A 15,451-nucleotide genomic window follows, 5' to 3' on the forward strand; every position below is an offset into this window, starting at 1 on the left:
ACATAAAATAATAAGAGTGTGTTTGTTTTGTATTTTAGTTTAATTTTTATTTTTTTTAAATGAATAATAATATATAAAAATAACAAGTGTGTACCGTATATAATTTTTTTTTTTTTATAAAATATATTCAAATATTTTTAAAAAGAAACAAACCTTAATTATTTTTCTATTTTAAATTTTTCCTTAATAATGGGGTGTATTTGTTTTGTGTTTTAAGTTTAAAATTATTTAAAGTTGTGTTTGTTTGGATGTTTGAATTTTGGATTGAGATTTGAATATAAAAATTTTGAATGTGAATAATTGTACGATATGATATAAACAATGTTGATGTGATGTTTTGAATGTAAAATTGAATTTTAGTATAATACAAAAATAAAAATATATATTTATATTTTTTAGAGAAAAAAATTGAATAAATAATAAAGTTTGAGGAAAATCCACCAAACAAACACACTATAAATATAAATATATTGTAGTATTTTTTATGTTATTAATTAAAAGCATTTCATCCGATAATTATTGAATAAATAAATTTAAAATTTTTAAAAAGCAATAAAATTAATTATTTATATTTTTTAGAGAAAAAAATTGAATAAATAATAAAGTTTGAGGAAAATCCACCAAACAAACACACTATAAATATAAATATATTGTAGTATTTTTTATGTTATTAATTAAAAGCATTTCATCCGATAATTATTGAATAAATAAATTTAAAATTTTTAAAAAGCAATAAAATTAATTATATAAAATTCAAAATAAAAATATAATTTTAAATACTATTTTAATTAATTTTAATAATTTTAATTCAAATAATATTTTGCTATAATATTTTATAAGAAAAAATATATTAATATATTTTGAACAATAATCGTACTTGAACGTTAGATTTTGATTTTATATTAAAATAAAATAAAATAAAAAAATAAAGAAAGAAAAGTAAAGCGTGTGCGATTAAACTTCACCCGATTTTGTTAAATAAATAAATAAATTTTTCTATTTTTGAAACTTTCTTCGTAAATTGGAATGTAACATTAAATTAGGCTTAATAAGTTGATTATTCATTATTGTAGTTTGCAAATAATAACAATAATAATAATAATAATAATAATAATAATAATAATAATAATAACAATAATTAATCAATTGCTTCTCAAAATCTTCACGCACATCGCAAGCTTCGTGGCCGATCGTGGCCGAGAATCTCGAAAATTGGAGACGGATTTCGGGGAGGATAATCCACTCCACTCCACGCTTGATTTCGTCGCAGAAATTCCGATTCCGGAGGAGGCTTGCCCAATCACTGTCCTTGAAAATCGAAGACTCAACTAGATTGTACTGAAACACGCAGATATTGTTGGAATTCTGTTTTTTTTTGCAGCACATTTCGGACACAGCACTCGGAAATGGTGGAAAAGGCGCCGACGTCGGCGGAGGCGGCGGCGGTTGGGCTGAATCCGGCGGGCGGAAATTCCTTCGAGCACAAGAGGTACGAATTTTACTTGGTGCTACTTTGCGTTATTTTTAATTTTAAAAAAATAAAAATAAAATTCGACCATTTGATCTTTGTTATTGTTTTCTTGTGTTGGATTAGTGTAGCTGCTGGTTCTTCGTTGATTTCTTTTTGGTTCGTTGATTTTGGGAAGAATTGCGAAACTGTTGAAATTCAGTTATGTGGTTTAAAGGAATAATTTAGAAAATTGAAAATAAACTGCGTTTTGGGAAAGAAATAAATTGAGTTTGTGGAAACCATTGACGTTTGAGGAATTAGAAGGCAAATGATGATTTTACGAAAGATGACAAAAAGATAAAAAGTGACCATTATTGCTGTTGAAGAAATGAGACTTGTGGTTGACTCTCGCTCTCACTGGTTTCAATGACTAATCATGTTTACTGTTGAATTTGAGTTTGAGGATAAAGTAAACGTATAACAATTATTTAATTGAGTTAGAGAGAGAGAGAGAGAGAAATATATGTTTGAAACCATAACTGACATTCTTGATCCAATAAAAAATGTGCAGAGACTACTTTCTTGAATATGTATATGTGAATAGGGTTTGATTCAGTTTGTGTTTAAGAGAAATTGAATTGATTGATCAAATATATGTGTGTATATAATATATATATATATGTATATATATTTATGGCATATTTCAGTCTTGAGGATAAATGGTTCTACTGTCTGTATCCTAAAATTGCTCATTTTACCTTTCAACAATAAAAAAAGAAGCGGAAAGGAAAGGGTGTTTATTTGTAAAATTTTGATTTTGAATAGTAAAATTTGAAATTGAAATAATTGTTTGATGCTATACAAATATATGTATTACTGTGATATTTTGAATGGAAAATAATTTTTTTTTTTAGTATAATAAATAAAAAATAGGTGTTTGATTTGATTTTTTTTAAGAAAAAAAAAGTTAGATAGTAAAATGCTTAAAATCTTACAATTAAACAACTTAATTTGAGGTGTTTTTGTGTTTACTTAGTTTTTTTTTTTTTGTATGTAGATATAGTGTATATATATATATATAGTGTGAATGTGTGCATATATTGTATTTTTTAATAATATTAATCTGAGTTTTTTGGCGTATGAAAATTAGTTGTTAGATATAATGTTGTTTTGCTGGGAAATTTTGATAAATAGTGCAAAAAAAAAAGTTGAAAACATAAGTAGTTGTCGATAATTGACATTTCCACTTGCATGAACAGGGATGTGTATGGGTTTGCAGTGAGGCCTCATCACCTACAAAGATACCGAGAATATGCAAACATATACAAGGTTTGCTAATCGAATCCATCGACTTAATCTTCAAGTTCAATTAGTTAAAAAATATTGACATTGTACACTCATTTTGCCTGATGTGCTCTTAGGAAGAAGAGGACGAAAGGTTAGGTAGGTGGAGAGACTTTTTGCAAAGGCACTGGAAACCTGCTCGATCGAATATCAATGGATTATACAATGACAGTGTATCAGGAGCCGAGTCGATCAATCCAACGGCTGATGATAGTTCCAAAGACACTGGCAAAAAGCCCGGTCATCTGAGCAAAGAAAATAAAAGGGTAGCAGCACCTGTAAGCGACGATTTTGATCCAGACCACATATGGAAAGATATAAGGCCATCTCTTCATTCGGTGGAGGATTTGATGAGTTCTCGTGTTCGAAAAAATCCTTATGTGATTAAATATGAGTCGGAGTTGGTAGCCAGAAAGCAAATTCTTCCAGCTGAAGAGGATGAACTCGACCGAGGAGCATCTAAAGATGACTCTGATGAAGAGTTCTTTGATTTGGATCGACCAGACTCGGAATCTGATCAAGATTTGATTCATTCTTCGGACACGGAGATGGCTAGTGAGTCCACTGATCTGCAATCTCTACCCATTTTTGAAGAACTCGACTGTCTTGTCCAAATCGGGGTTCCTATGGCATTAAGGGGAGAGGTAAATAACATCAAAAGTTAATATCATTTGCCTCGATAGATTTTAGTTACACTTTTCATTCGATTTTACAGCTCTGGCAAGCCTTTGTTGGTGTTAAAGCACGCCGGGTTGAAAATTACTATCAAAGTTTGCTTAAGAAAGACACTGAGATTGAAAGTAAAAATATCGAATTGAAAGAAAAGAATCGGGAGTCGAAGTTAGAGTCCGGACGTGTTCTTGAAAGCTGGAAAACACAGATTGAGAAGGTTATTCAGTCTTCTTTATCTATCAAATTATTCGAATATCGTTATGTGTCCACATGCGTTGTCGTAGAAATTAAAATTAAATCTTGAAGCAGGATTTAGCTCGTACTTTTCCCGGGCACCCTGCATTGGATGAGAGTGGCAGAAATGCTTTGAGACGCATACTTACAGCTTATGCTCGGCATAATCCTTCTGTTGGCTACTGCCAGGTATTTCTATGCAAAAGAGAACTTTTGCAGCAAGAAATTTCTATTTGCTGAATATTCCGTCTGATCTTCCTTCGATGAAAATCTTTTACTTCTGATCCATGCAGGGCGTAAATTTCTTTGCAGGCTTGTTGTTGCTTCTGATGCCGGAGGAGAATGCATTTTGGTAGGTTGGAATCTTTGTTCTCACATCATATTGTCAATCTACAACCTCAAAATGATCGATATAAAGATTCTGGTTTCTGCTTTCTTAGTAATTTCTCGATTTTCAGGACGTTAACAGGTCTTCTAGATGATTATTTTGATGGCTATTATTCAGAAGAAATGATTGAAGCTCAGGTATTGTTTTAATAGATTTTGTTCGATGGATTTTGGTTATGTTTTTGTAAGAACTGAATCTGGTCGATTATGTTTCTCGTAGGTCGACCAACTTGTTCTTGACGAATTAGTGCGCGAAAGCTTTCCGAAATTGGGTTTGTTCTCTTTGTTTACTTTTTCGAAGGCATCCTTACAAGGAGACCTCAGTGGTTTCGACGTTTCTGATCCTTAATATCCGTGTGCCACAGTAAACCATCTCGATTTCCTGGGAGTGCAGGTGGCATGGGTGACTGCACAGTGGTTCCTCACCATATTTATGAATGTTCTTCCATGGGAAAGTGGTTCGTTTCTTCATCTTAGTCCTGCAATTGATTCAAAGAAATAAGTTGCTCGACACCTTCACTAATTTCATGTCTGTTAGGAATATAGAATCTGATTTCAGTTTACAGTATTAATAATCGTAAATTCTGACTTCCTTCAGTTCTTAGAGTCTGGGATGTGCTCCTCTTCAAAGGAAATCGTGTAATGCTCTTCCGGACCACACTTGCTTTAATGGATTTATATGGTACTGCTGGGCTGTATTCGTAATTTATTTACATTTGCGTCGTAGATGGCTAAGTTTAGTAGCAGGGAAATTCAATCGATTCTTTTACTGGTTAAAACTTACCTTGATTTAGCTTTATTGTAGGACCTGCATTGGCTACGACAAGGGATGCCGGGGATGCAGTCAAATTGCTACAATCTCTAGTCGATTCCACCTTCGATAGCAGCCAACTCGTCCTCACAGCTTGCATGGGGTTTCAGACTATTCAGGAAACAAAATTGCAAGAACTAAGAAATAAACACCGACCTGCTGTCACGATTGCATTGGAAGAAAATTTGAAGGCAGATCGGAGTTGGAAGGACTCGCAGAGCCTAACTTCGAAGTTGTTTGTCTTTCAAAAGGATTCAGGTCCGAAGGTGATTGGACCTGATAATTCGCAGACTGGTCGAGATGTCTCTCATTTGGATTCATCGAGTAATGAGGATGTTCTTTATATAAGCTTAAATGGCAATGTGGAGATCGATTCTGATAAAGATATTTCCGAGCAGGTAAGTATTATGTGTTTTTGTCTCTTTTTTCCGTGTTCTTAATAGTTTCGTTTTCTCCTTTAATTTAAAATTCCCATAGATTTACTATTTAAAATTCCCATAGATTTACTAATTATTGCGAATGATTTCGAATGTGGCGACGTTGAGTTGTTTTGGATTTGTGCGGTTGGATAAGATTGCTCGTCGATTGTTCTTTGTTTGTGTTAATTTTGTATGACATTAACTTTGTAGTCGATTCGCTATTCCAGTTGGCATGGCTTAAGGCTGAATTTTGCAAGCAGCTTAAGGAAAAAGCATCTGCTGAACAAAGGTGAGTTTATCTTCCTCCCGAAAACTAGCTCTTGGAATGTCTGAATTTTTCTAAAAATTTGCGACTGCTCCAATAAACCTCGTGAATTATTATCCATGTTTTTTTATCGATCAAGTTCTGCTCCTTCGGAAAGCTGAATTATTGATCCATGTACTATGAGTTGCTTAAAGTAATCTGTATTCAAATGTGTCGAGAACTTATGAATTTGCTAAAAATTTCTCTGTATTATCCTCTACGACTATGAAGTTTTTCGATGTGTATGAAAATTAATATTATCAAGAAATAATCAATGCTAACTTCCACGGGCCTTCTGAAATCGAAAGAGCAAAAATGTTTCTCGAATTACATGCCTTACGCCTGAAAGTTTCGTGTTTTAACATCTTCAATGTTGGTTGACTGTACGATTACTTCCATCGCAATGGATTTTCATTTTTCATCTTCATTTTGCTAAATCGCCAACATTTTGCTCGTATCGTCGAATATCCTTTTTACAGAGCAGAGGAGCTTGACACAGCATTAATGGAGATGGTTAAACAGGATAATCGGCTTCAATTGAGTGCAAGGGTAAGAAACTCCATGTGGTTCTTTTTTTTCTCTCTTTTTTTTTTTTTTTCCCGGGAAAGTATATATTGTTGTTTGTCGCCGCAGATTGAGGTCTTCGAGAGAGAAATCTTCGAGCTTAAACAAGCGCTCATCGACAAGGAGGAGCAAGAGAAGGCCATGCTTCAGGTAATTACCAAACTATAAAACTTCCAACGTCCATTAACGCTTCATTGCTCGTTGTTTTCATCATATACGATTTCTTTTGCCTTTTACAGCTGTTAAAGAAGGTCCAAAACGAAAAGAAAGTGACTGAGGATGCTTGCAGATTCGCCGAGCAAGACGCTGCTGCTCAACGATACGCTGTTCAAATTCTTCAGGTTCGCGCGAATTCTTTTCAAAATTGCCATCAACGATACATTAAGACTGTAAATTCAAATTTCTGTTCGTTTTTTTTTTTTTTTTTTTTTTTTTTTACAATTTCGCAGGATAAATACGAAGAAGCAGCTGCTGCAGTGGCGGAGATGGAGAGGAGAGCAGTCATGGCGGAATCGATGCTCGAGGCCACAATGCAAACTCAGTTCGAAAATTACCATCGACCGCCACCGTCTGCACCGTACTTTATAGCCTCTTCCCTGTTATATATATATATATGTATGTATATTTATCAGTCCTTCCTCAATGTTCATTGCATTTCCAGATCATCTAAAGCCATTTCTGTAAGTACGATCGGGTCGCTTTTTAGATGGCGCGCGAGGAACAAACAGGTTCTGAGTTTTTTTTTTTTTTTTTTCCTTTAATTTGCCTTCTTGAATCGATCGATTTTCTGATGCTATGATTTCGTCGATTGATCATCCGGCAGGAGAGGACAATGAGCGCCGCGGAGAATGAGGCGACGGAAAAGGGCGGCGACATCGACAGCGACGACAGGATGAACGGTCATGATCAAGTGTAAGAAAAATGAAGACATACCAGTAAGTATATGCTTGTTGCTTCATTCTTCAATTCCTTTTGAGATTGTAAAGTGAAGTCTTCTTCTTCTTCCTTATTTTTCATCTTCAAAAGTTATATATTGTTATTATTTTTTTTTTTTTGTGATGATTTAATAATACACATACATTTATCAGTTATCACCCTTGTTGTTGCTTTTATATTTCAATTTACGCTTTTTTATTGTTTTTAAATAGTTATTAAAATTATTGAGTGAAATAATGTTTTATTATATTTTAGATATTTTATAAAATGAGAATATGTTTTTTATTCAAATAATTGATAAATAACTTTCTTCTACATCCTTCTTCATGGTAAATTAGTATGGCTCCCAAAACAACCTGCCCAATTGATACATAAGAGCAATGATTGTTTAAAAAATAAAACTCCAGATATATGTCAATACATGCAAAATATAATGTCTCAATTATTTTCAAATTGAAACCATCAAAATTCTTAAAATGAGTTACAATACCTTGCAAACTAGGTAAACTATGTCTAACAGGTGACTTGAGGCGCTCACGGTCCTGTATAATATCAATATTGTTGGACTAAGGGAGAATATATATTTATACAAAAATATAATATAAAAATAATAGTTTATATTGAATTATTATTGTTTTTATGTATATATTATTTCTTCCATCATCTAATTGTGTACTCAACGGGTACAAATTTTAAAGAAAATAGATAAAAGAAAAACTTTTATTTTTTTGATAAAAAAAAATAGAAAAATAATAATTTTTTTAATACAAAAGATGATAATAAATTTAGATTAAAAAAAAAAAAAAAAAACATAAATGTAGATGACATAGTAGTATATTTTTTATAATTATAATTGAAAAATACGAAAATAAAAAGTGTTGGGAAACGCATCCAAAACAAGCACACCTTTTCCCATTTCATTTCTTTACATTCGTTTTTCCCATGTCATGGCATCTCAAATTCTAAAACCCTAATTTAGTTAACCTCATAATCGGAGAAGAATCGGCGTTGAATTTCATATCCCATGGCGATTCCACCGCCGTCAAACCTATTAGACGAAGCTCTCGACGGCAAGGGCGCCGGCGATTTCGCCGCGTCGCCGTTGTCCGGCGGCAGGATGGTGCTGGTGGAGGATTGTGTCGAAACTGGCGGAGCATTCGTGCTCCATCACTTACTGAAGCGATGCCTCTCCCCTCACTCCTCTGACGCCGTCGTATTCCTCTCCTTCGCCCATCCATTCTCTCACTACGATCGCATCCTTCGAAAAATGGTACTGTTTTCTCCCATTTTAAAATTTTTTTATGTTTGTCAATCGAACTTCGTTCAAATGTGCCGAAGCTAATGAATGTTCTATCGTTTGGTAGGGTTGCAATCTGAGCTCCCAAAGGGATAACAAGAGATTGCTGTTCTTTGACATGCTCATGGCGGATCGTCTCGGTGAGTATCTCATACAACTCTCAGTTTTTGGTTTAGTTAATTATTTAGGCATCATTTAGTATATTATTTGGAATTAATTGCGAAAATTTTAAAGATACATGAAAATTTTGCTTCATCTTTGAATGATACTCCAGAATTTACATCGACTTTCTGTGTTTGATCAAATTTCTTATTCTAAGTGCACTGATTATTTTGGAGGATTTAATATGGATGAATTCAATATTACTCTGGTCTTTATAAATTGTAATTATTGATAATCAACAATTTAATCTTACCCAATTCAAATCACATGCGTGCCCCTAGAATGATCTGCATTGAATCATGCATTTGGGTTTTGATTTTATGAATCAGCATTTTAATAAGAGAACATCCGTCGCATTTGATTAGGTAGAAATCGAGGAAAATCAGTTGAGGACATATTTGTCGCACTGTATGGAGATGTTCACAGAGCTGTCGAACTTTTTCTATCCCACGAGGAAGGCAGGCGGCATGTCACATTAATTGTTGATGATGTCTCTCTGATGGAAATCGATGCAAAGGGATCTTCAAACCTAGTCTTGGATTTTCTGCATTATTGCCACAGCTTAACTTCTCAATTCGTAAGTAGTCTAGGATTTCATTGTCGTACACTAGACACCTTTAAGACTGTTAAAATTTCATGGTTTATGTGTTTTTGGACAGGCTTGCTCCTTTGTTGCCCTTAACCATGATGATGTGTACTCAACTGCTGATCGGTCAACCCTTCTTTTGCAAATGGAATACTTGGCGGAGGTGGTGATAAAAGTGGAGCCTTTAGCTACCGGTCTGGCAAAGGATGTTCATGGGCAGGTATTATGGTTTAAATCTCATTTTTTTACAAAAATGGAATAGAATAAAATAATTTGCACAAAAATTGACAAATTTATTTTGGTTCTATGATTGATATTTGATATTTGCAGAATTTGATATCTGTGGTACAATTTTAAGTCGGTTGCAATAATAGACTATTTCAGTTAGTAACTTTAGTTTTATGACTTACTGCGGTTGTTATGTTGATAAATGACCTTTTTGTTTATGTCAATTTTCACAACAAATATAATGAGACTGAACTGATTCAGAGTGTAGTATATTATTATTGTAAACATTTTTTTTGTGAAACTAAAATTGAAAATGAACTTTTTTTTTTCTGTGACGAAATATGCAATTTTGCCTGCATGGTTTGATTTATCAAATCGAAGGTAATAGTTTCCATTTTTATAATGATAAATTTCTTTGCATTTGTTAAGAACATTTCTCTTGCTACTTATACAATTCCTTAAGTTCATGTGATTAGAATTAGTTTCTAAAATAGTTTGAGCAACAACACACACTTTACACGTATGTATTTACAAGGGATCTCAAAATTCAAATAATTTAATCACTTAAGGCTTTCGGGTGTGTTTTGAACTAAATTTATATCTGTCAATCCAAGAAATGAAATCTTGGAAAAACATTTCTAACATTCCATCTTTTTCAATATTTGTCACAACAATCTGCTTGTGAATAATTGCATTTGTCTGTCCTATTTGGTACCTTCTTTTGCTCACTTTCGATAATTTGGATATCCACATAGTGCTTTTTGTGTTCTTCATTGATAGTTGACTGTAACAAATAAAGGGCTCGAAGATATCTCAGGGAAGCTGAGAAACAAGGTTCATATTTTCCAGTTCAGGATTAAGGATAGCAGCGTCGAATATTTTTATCCTGGAAGCAAGACTTGAAAGCAATTCGGGACGAATAAAAGAAATATTGTCGAATGACCTTCGCAAAGCGATTCCTACAGTAAGTGTATTCCTTCTTTCCTTTAATCAGCATTAAGCTATCTGCACATTTCTTCGGTATTTAGGATATAACGATTTTGGTAGTGTTGAATTTCAAACTGTAATTGTTTCTAAATTATAATTCATCTTCTAAAATATTTTAATGAGAAAAAAACCACTAAACAAAATAATCATTATTATGTACTTTTTATTTTTCAGAGTAGTACTCCCTCCGCCGTTTTGTCTTTTATTGTAGAAAAAGTATAAAATGTAATATTATTTTTTACTAAAAAGAAAATTGATAATATATTCTAATTACAGTTCAAAATGGAAAGTGGAAAGTGAGTATAAATTTGAATGACGGAGGAAGTATAATTTATCTTTCACCAATTGATATATGGCAAAGGGTATCGAATCAAGAGTCGATTTTTTATTTTTATTATTATTTTCTTAAATGTATTTTGGCGTATTAGTCATGAAATGATTTGGAATTCATTCTAGGGTGTTAAGTGCAGGCTTCTTTAGGTATTTAACCCTAATGGGCTTAAGAGTTTGGGCCCAATTGTTATTAACCCTAAACCTAGTCTATAAATACCCCCTAAAAATATAGCCACCTCATATTACAGTAATAAGAAAAGCGTCTTGGTTGCCCCCGTGGACGTAGGTTGATAACCTTTATCTGCCGAACAGACCCCAATCAGAGCAGGACAGCAGGACACGTCAGATGTCAGATCCGCTAGCCATAAGTTGTCAGACCCGTCAGTCCCGTCAGTGCGTCAGATCCTAGAGGAGCGTCGCCCAGTCTACTCGGCAGCCCTAATCGCCGACAGCACGTTGGAGATCCGATCCGACGCATCCCGCAAATTGCAGAACTTGTATTTGCATGATTAAATCATGTCTGAGGACGGAAAAACCAAAATTGATAAGTTCGACGGAAAAAATTTCGGTTGGTGGAAGGTGCAAGTCGAGGATTTGCTTTGCCAGAAGGATTTGGATTTGCCTTTGACAGGAAGACAACATGAGAAGATGAGCGATGATGAATGGACAATCCTTAACAAGAAAGCCCTGTCAGTTATCAGATCTACGCTAGCAAAAAACGTTGGACTCACCATTCTGAAGGAGACTACCACATATGGGTTGATGAGGACATTGACAAACATGTACGAGAAGCCATCTGCTTCCAACAAGGTATTTTTGATAAAACAATTGGTGAATACAAGAATGAAAGAAGTCACAACCGTTAGTAGTTCAGCAGGAAATTCTAAACTCACTTTTGACGGCATTCGTGACTTGATCATTGGAGAGGATATACGAAGGCGAAACTCGGGTGAAACTTCAAGCGCCCTGTTGAGCACGGAAAGAAGAGGCAGAAAAAAAGAAAAAAGGAATGGCAGAGGATGATCAAATTCTAGAAAGATGGGTCAGTGCTGGAATTGCAAAGAGTATGGGCACTGTAGAAATCAATGCTCAAAACTGTCAGAGTATGGGCACTGTAGAAATCAGTGCTCAAAACTGTCAGAGCAAAATGAGGTGAATGCCATTACAGACAGCTCAGACGATGCACTCATTTGCTGTGTTGAGAATTCAACTGAGTCGTGGATTATGGATTCTGGTGCATCACTTCATGCTACTTTTAGCACGAAGACGATGAAGAATCTACGGACATGTAACTTTGGTAAAGTTCGTTTGGCAAATATCGACTCTCTTGACATCACAGGGATACAGGGATGGGTGACATAGATCTAAAGACTCTTTTCGACACGATCTGGACGTTGAAGGACGTTAGGGTAATCCCTAATCTTAAGAAAATGCTCATCTCCATTGGGCAGCTAGATGATCAGAGATATAACGTCACGTTTGGAGAAGGGCAATGGAGAGTCGTCAAAGGCAATCTCGTAATTGCCAGAGGCAAGAAGAGAGGTACTCTATACATGGCCGATGTTTCTGAAAATGAAGCGAATGCAGCAACTAGCAAGCAAAGTCCGTTTGTTTTATGGCACCAACGACTTGGCCACATGAGCATAAAAGGAATGAAAATGTTTGTCGCAAGAGGAAAGCTTCCAGATCTAAAGAGGGTGGATTTCGAGTTTTGTGAGCCCTGTGTGCTTGGCAAGAAAAAGAAAGTTTCTTTTGCAAAGACGGGGCAAACACTGAAAGCTATGTAGTTGGAATTGCTTCACTCTGATGTCTATGGACCAATACCAGTCTCTTCCTTTGGCGGATCAAACTACTATGTATCGTTCATTGATGATTCAACATGAAAGGCATGGGTCTATTTTCTTAAAAACAAGTCTGAAGTTTTCAATACTTTTAAGAAATGGAAGACTGATGTTGAATTAGAAACTAACCTGAAGGTGAAGTGCTTGAAATCGGATAATGGAGGTGAATATATCAGCACAAAGTTCACCGAGTATTGTGCTGAACTCGGGATTCGGATGATCAAGACTGTCCCAGGCACTCCTCAGCAAAACGGAGTGGCAGATAGGATGAATAGAACACTAAATGAGAGGGCCAGAAGCATGAGATTGAATGCTGGACTTCCAAAGGCGTTTTGGGCCGATGCAGTTAACACTCCTGCCTATCTTATCAACCGAGGACCATCAGTGCCATTGGGTTTCAAGATACCCGAAGAAGAGTGGAAAGGGGAAACAGTTTAGTATGAACACTTGAGAGTGTTTGAATGCAGTGCCTGTGCCTAGGATCTGACAAGAGACGGTGACAAGTTAGATGCCAAAGCCAGAAAATACACCTTCATCGGATACAGAGGAGACAAGATGGGCTATCGGCTATGGGACTTTGAAAGTAAAAAAGTTGTTAGAAGCAACCATGCCACATTCAATGAGGCTGAACTTTTCAAAGACAAAAGCACAAAAAGTCCGAAAGTTGCGAAATTACAGGTTAAGTTCGACAGTGATGTTATCGGAACTAGAGAGTCAGTGGGTTCTCAAGACCGTGGGAGTCACAAGTTTGAAGGCAATCAAGGGGACTTTGTCGACAGTGAAAGTTTGGAGGAGGAAGGACCTCTCTGTTCACCAGTGCAGCCGCAGCCAACCGAGTCCCAATGCGTTAGGAGATCCACTAGAGTTACCAAACCTCCAGCGAGATATGATCCTAGTGTAAACTATCTCCTTCTGATTGAAAATGGTGAACCAGAAAGTTATCATGAAGCAGTTAAGCAGAATGATTCGATTCAGTGGGAGCATGCCATGAAAGAAGAGATGAGTTATTTGCACAAAAACAAGACATGGATTTTGACTAGACTTCAGAAAAGTGTGGCGCTTTCGACAACAGAAGCTGAGTATATGGCAGTTGCTGAGGGCAGCAAAGAGTTAGTTTGGCTAAAAAACTTTCTCCTGGAGTTGGATAAAAGGCAGGCGGATTATTCAATACTCTGACAATGAGAGTGTAGTAAAACTTATCAAGAACCTTGTCTATCATGGAAAAACGAAGCATATTGGGATGCGATATCACTTTATCAACGGATTGATAAGTGAAGGGATGATGAAGTTGAAAAACATCTCAGGTGCTATGAATCCAGCAGATACGTTCACAAGATTGTGACGCTGGACAAGCTGAAGTTATGCATGACTTTAGCTGTTCTTAATGAAAAATGATGAGAAGACCGGAGCAATCTAGTGAAGCGGAGGATTTTACAGAAGTCCAATGGAGCACAGATGTTTCGAAGCCTTCAAGTGGGAGATTGTTAAGTCTAGGCTTCTTTAGGTATTTAACCTTAATGGGCTTAAGAGTTTGGGTCCAATTGTTATTAACCATAAACTTAGTTTATAAATACCCCTCTTGTACTTGTAATAATATAGCCGCCTCATATTACAGTAATAAGAAAAGCTTCTTGGTTGCCCCCGTGGACGTAGGTCGATAACCTTTATTGGCCGAATTACGTAATCCTTTGTGTTCTACTTTCTTGTTGTGTGCGTGTGAGAGTTAATCCTAACATAGGGGACTGTAATTTGTACTGCATTCCATTATTGAATGATTTTGGAGGCCGGTTCAGAGCACGGGATTATTTTGATTATTTTATTTTTTGAAAAGATCAGAGACAATTACAAAATACTGGGAAACTTTTATAGGAAATCTGGACTTAATTCTTCTTTTATGTAGTCTTAGGAGTTTTGTCTTGAACACTATTTTAAGTACTATATTATGAAATAATTTGTTAATTGCATTTTGAATGTATTTTAGTGTTTTAGGAATAGTAAAAACTTGAATGGAAGATAGATTTTTGGATAAAATAGGCATCAGCTGTTAACATTTTGAATAGAGAATAATATCTTTCGATGTAATATATTAAATAAAAAATAAATATTGGATGTGATGTTTCTTTTAGGACTTTTAAATCGTGCAAGAACGCAATTGAAAATGAACCCTTTGTGTGAGTTTGTATTATGGAGTGTCTATGGTATTTTACTACATATATATATATATATATGTCGAATGCTATATGCAGATGAACCATTTTTTGTGTATCTTTACACAGCTCGACTGACGATGTATTTCTGGATCCAATGTTACAGACATCAGAGATTTTGGCACCATCCTTGTCTTTTTCACTCAAATATCTTTTGTCTGTGAGGTTAGTTCGATTTTTGGCATGTTTCTTACAGAAAGTGGTTTGATCCCTAGTGCGAGTGTGTGTGTGTGTGTGAAAGTAAAAAAAAAAATAGTGGTTCCTTTCTTACTGCAGTTTTAGATAATTTTGTCACTTTCATTGTTACCCTCGCTCATCACACATTTGTAAATTCTTTTATATATATATATATATATATGCATATGGAGGCGGTTATAGCGCTGATGGTATAAAATGTTCGCACCTTGTTGATAAAAACTTTATCTTTTTGTGTGTTTAAATTTCTTTTATTTATTTGATGTTCAAACTCTTTTTTTATTTTGCTAACTTAAAATTTGTTGATATTTTAAAAACTCTTATGTTCTTCCTTTCTTTCTATGGGTTTTTTCTTTTCTTTTTTTTTTTAGTGACGGTGCTATGTTTTTTTTTTTTTTTTTGTTTAATAACATGGAAATTCGCAATCACTACCCGGAAGTACACATTGAGTAAATCTCTGAATCTAATATCCCGCAAATTATTCCGATAAGACA

At 34.9% G+C, this 15,451-nt stretch overlaps 2 protein-coding genes across 8 annotated transcripts; both read left to right on the plus strand.

The window, feature by feature from the left end:
• The first annotated feature begins 1,109 nt into the window (after window positions 1-1,109).
• On the plus strand, window positions 1,110-7,252 carry LOC127251197 (uncharacterized). Its single transcript, XM_051274787.1, has 18 exons — window positions 1,110-1,489; window positions 2,710-2,779; window positions 2,872-3,438; window positions 3,510-3,683; window positions 3,776-3,889; window positions 3,994-4,052; window positions 4,159-4,225; window positions 4,308-4,359; window positions 4,453-4,545; window positions 4,686-4,769; window positions 4,893-5,296; window positions 5,545-5,606; window positions 6,101-6,170; window positions 6,255-6,335; window positions 6,425-6,526; window positions 6,635-6,762; window positions 6,847-6,913; window positions 7,009-7,252. The coding sequence occupies exons 1-18, from the start codon at window positions 1,407-1,409 to the stop codon at window positions 7,099-7,101; spliced, it is 2,370 nt and encodes a 789-aa protein (XP_051130744.1). The 5' UTR covers window positions 1,110-1,406; the 3' UTR covers window positions 7,102-7,252.
• A 761-nt stretch (window positions 7,253-8,013) lies between these two features.
• LOC127251259 (elongator complex protein 6) lies at window positions 8,014-15,180 on the plus strand. 7 transcript variants are annotated; one of them, XM_051274881.1, is made up of 6 exons: window positions 8,014-8,391; window positions 8,486-8,558; window positions 8,946-9,157; window positions 9,240-9,386; window positions 10,244-10,358; window positions 14,832-15,180. In XM_051274881.1, exons 1-5 carry the CDS (start codon window positions 8,146-8,148, stop codon window positions 10,295-10,297), a joined length of 732 nt encoding a protein of 243 aa, XP_051130838.1. In that variant the 5' UTR covers window positions 8,014-8,145; the 3' UTR covers window positions 10,298-10,358; window positions 14,832-15,180. The 7 variants fall into 7 exon arrangements, with proteins under 7 accessions (XP_051130838.1, XP_051130839.1, XP_051130835.1 ...); XM_051274878.1 differs by having other exon boundaries at window positions 8,016-8,391; window positions 10,175-10,358; window positions 14,802-15,179; XM_051274877.1 differs by having other exon boundaries at window positions 8,016-8,391; window positions 10,175-10,358; window positions 14,869-15,179.
• The last annotated feature ends 271 nt before the right edge of the window (window positions 15,181-15,451 follow it).

This window comes from Andrographis paniculata, unplaced genomic scaffold, assembly GCF_009805555.1.
Source record: "Andrographis paniculata isolate CXL003 unplaced genomic scaffold, ASM980555v1 Contig43END, whole genome shotgun sequence".
In the NCBI taxonomy this organism is placed as follows: Eukaryota; Viridiplantae; Streptophyta; class Magnoliopsida; order Lamiales; family Acanthaceae; genus Andrographis; species Andrographis paniculata.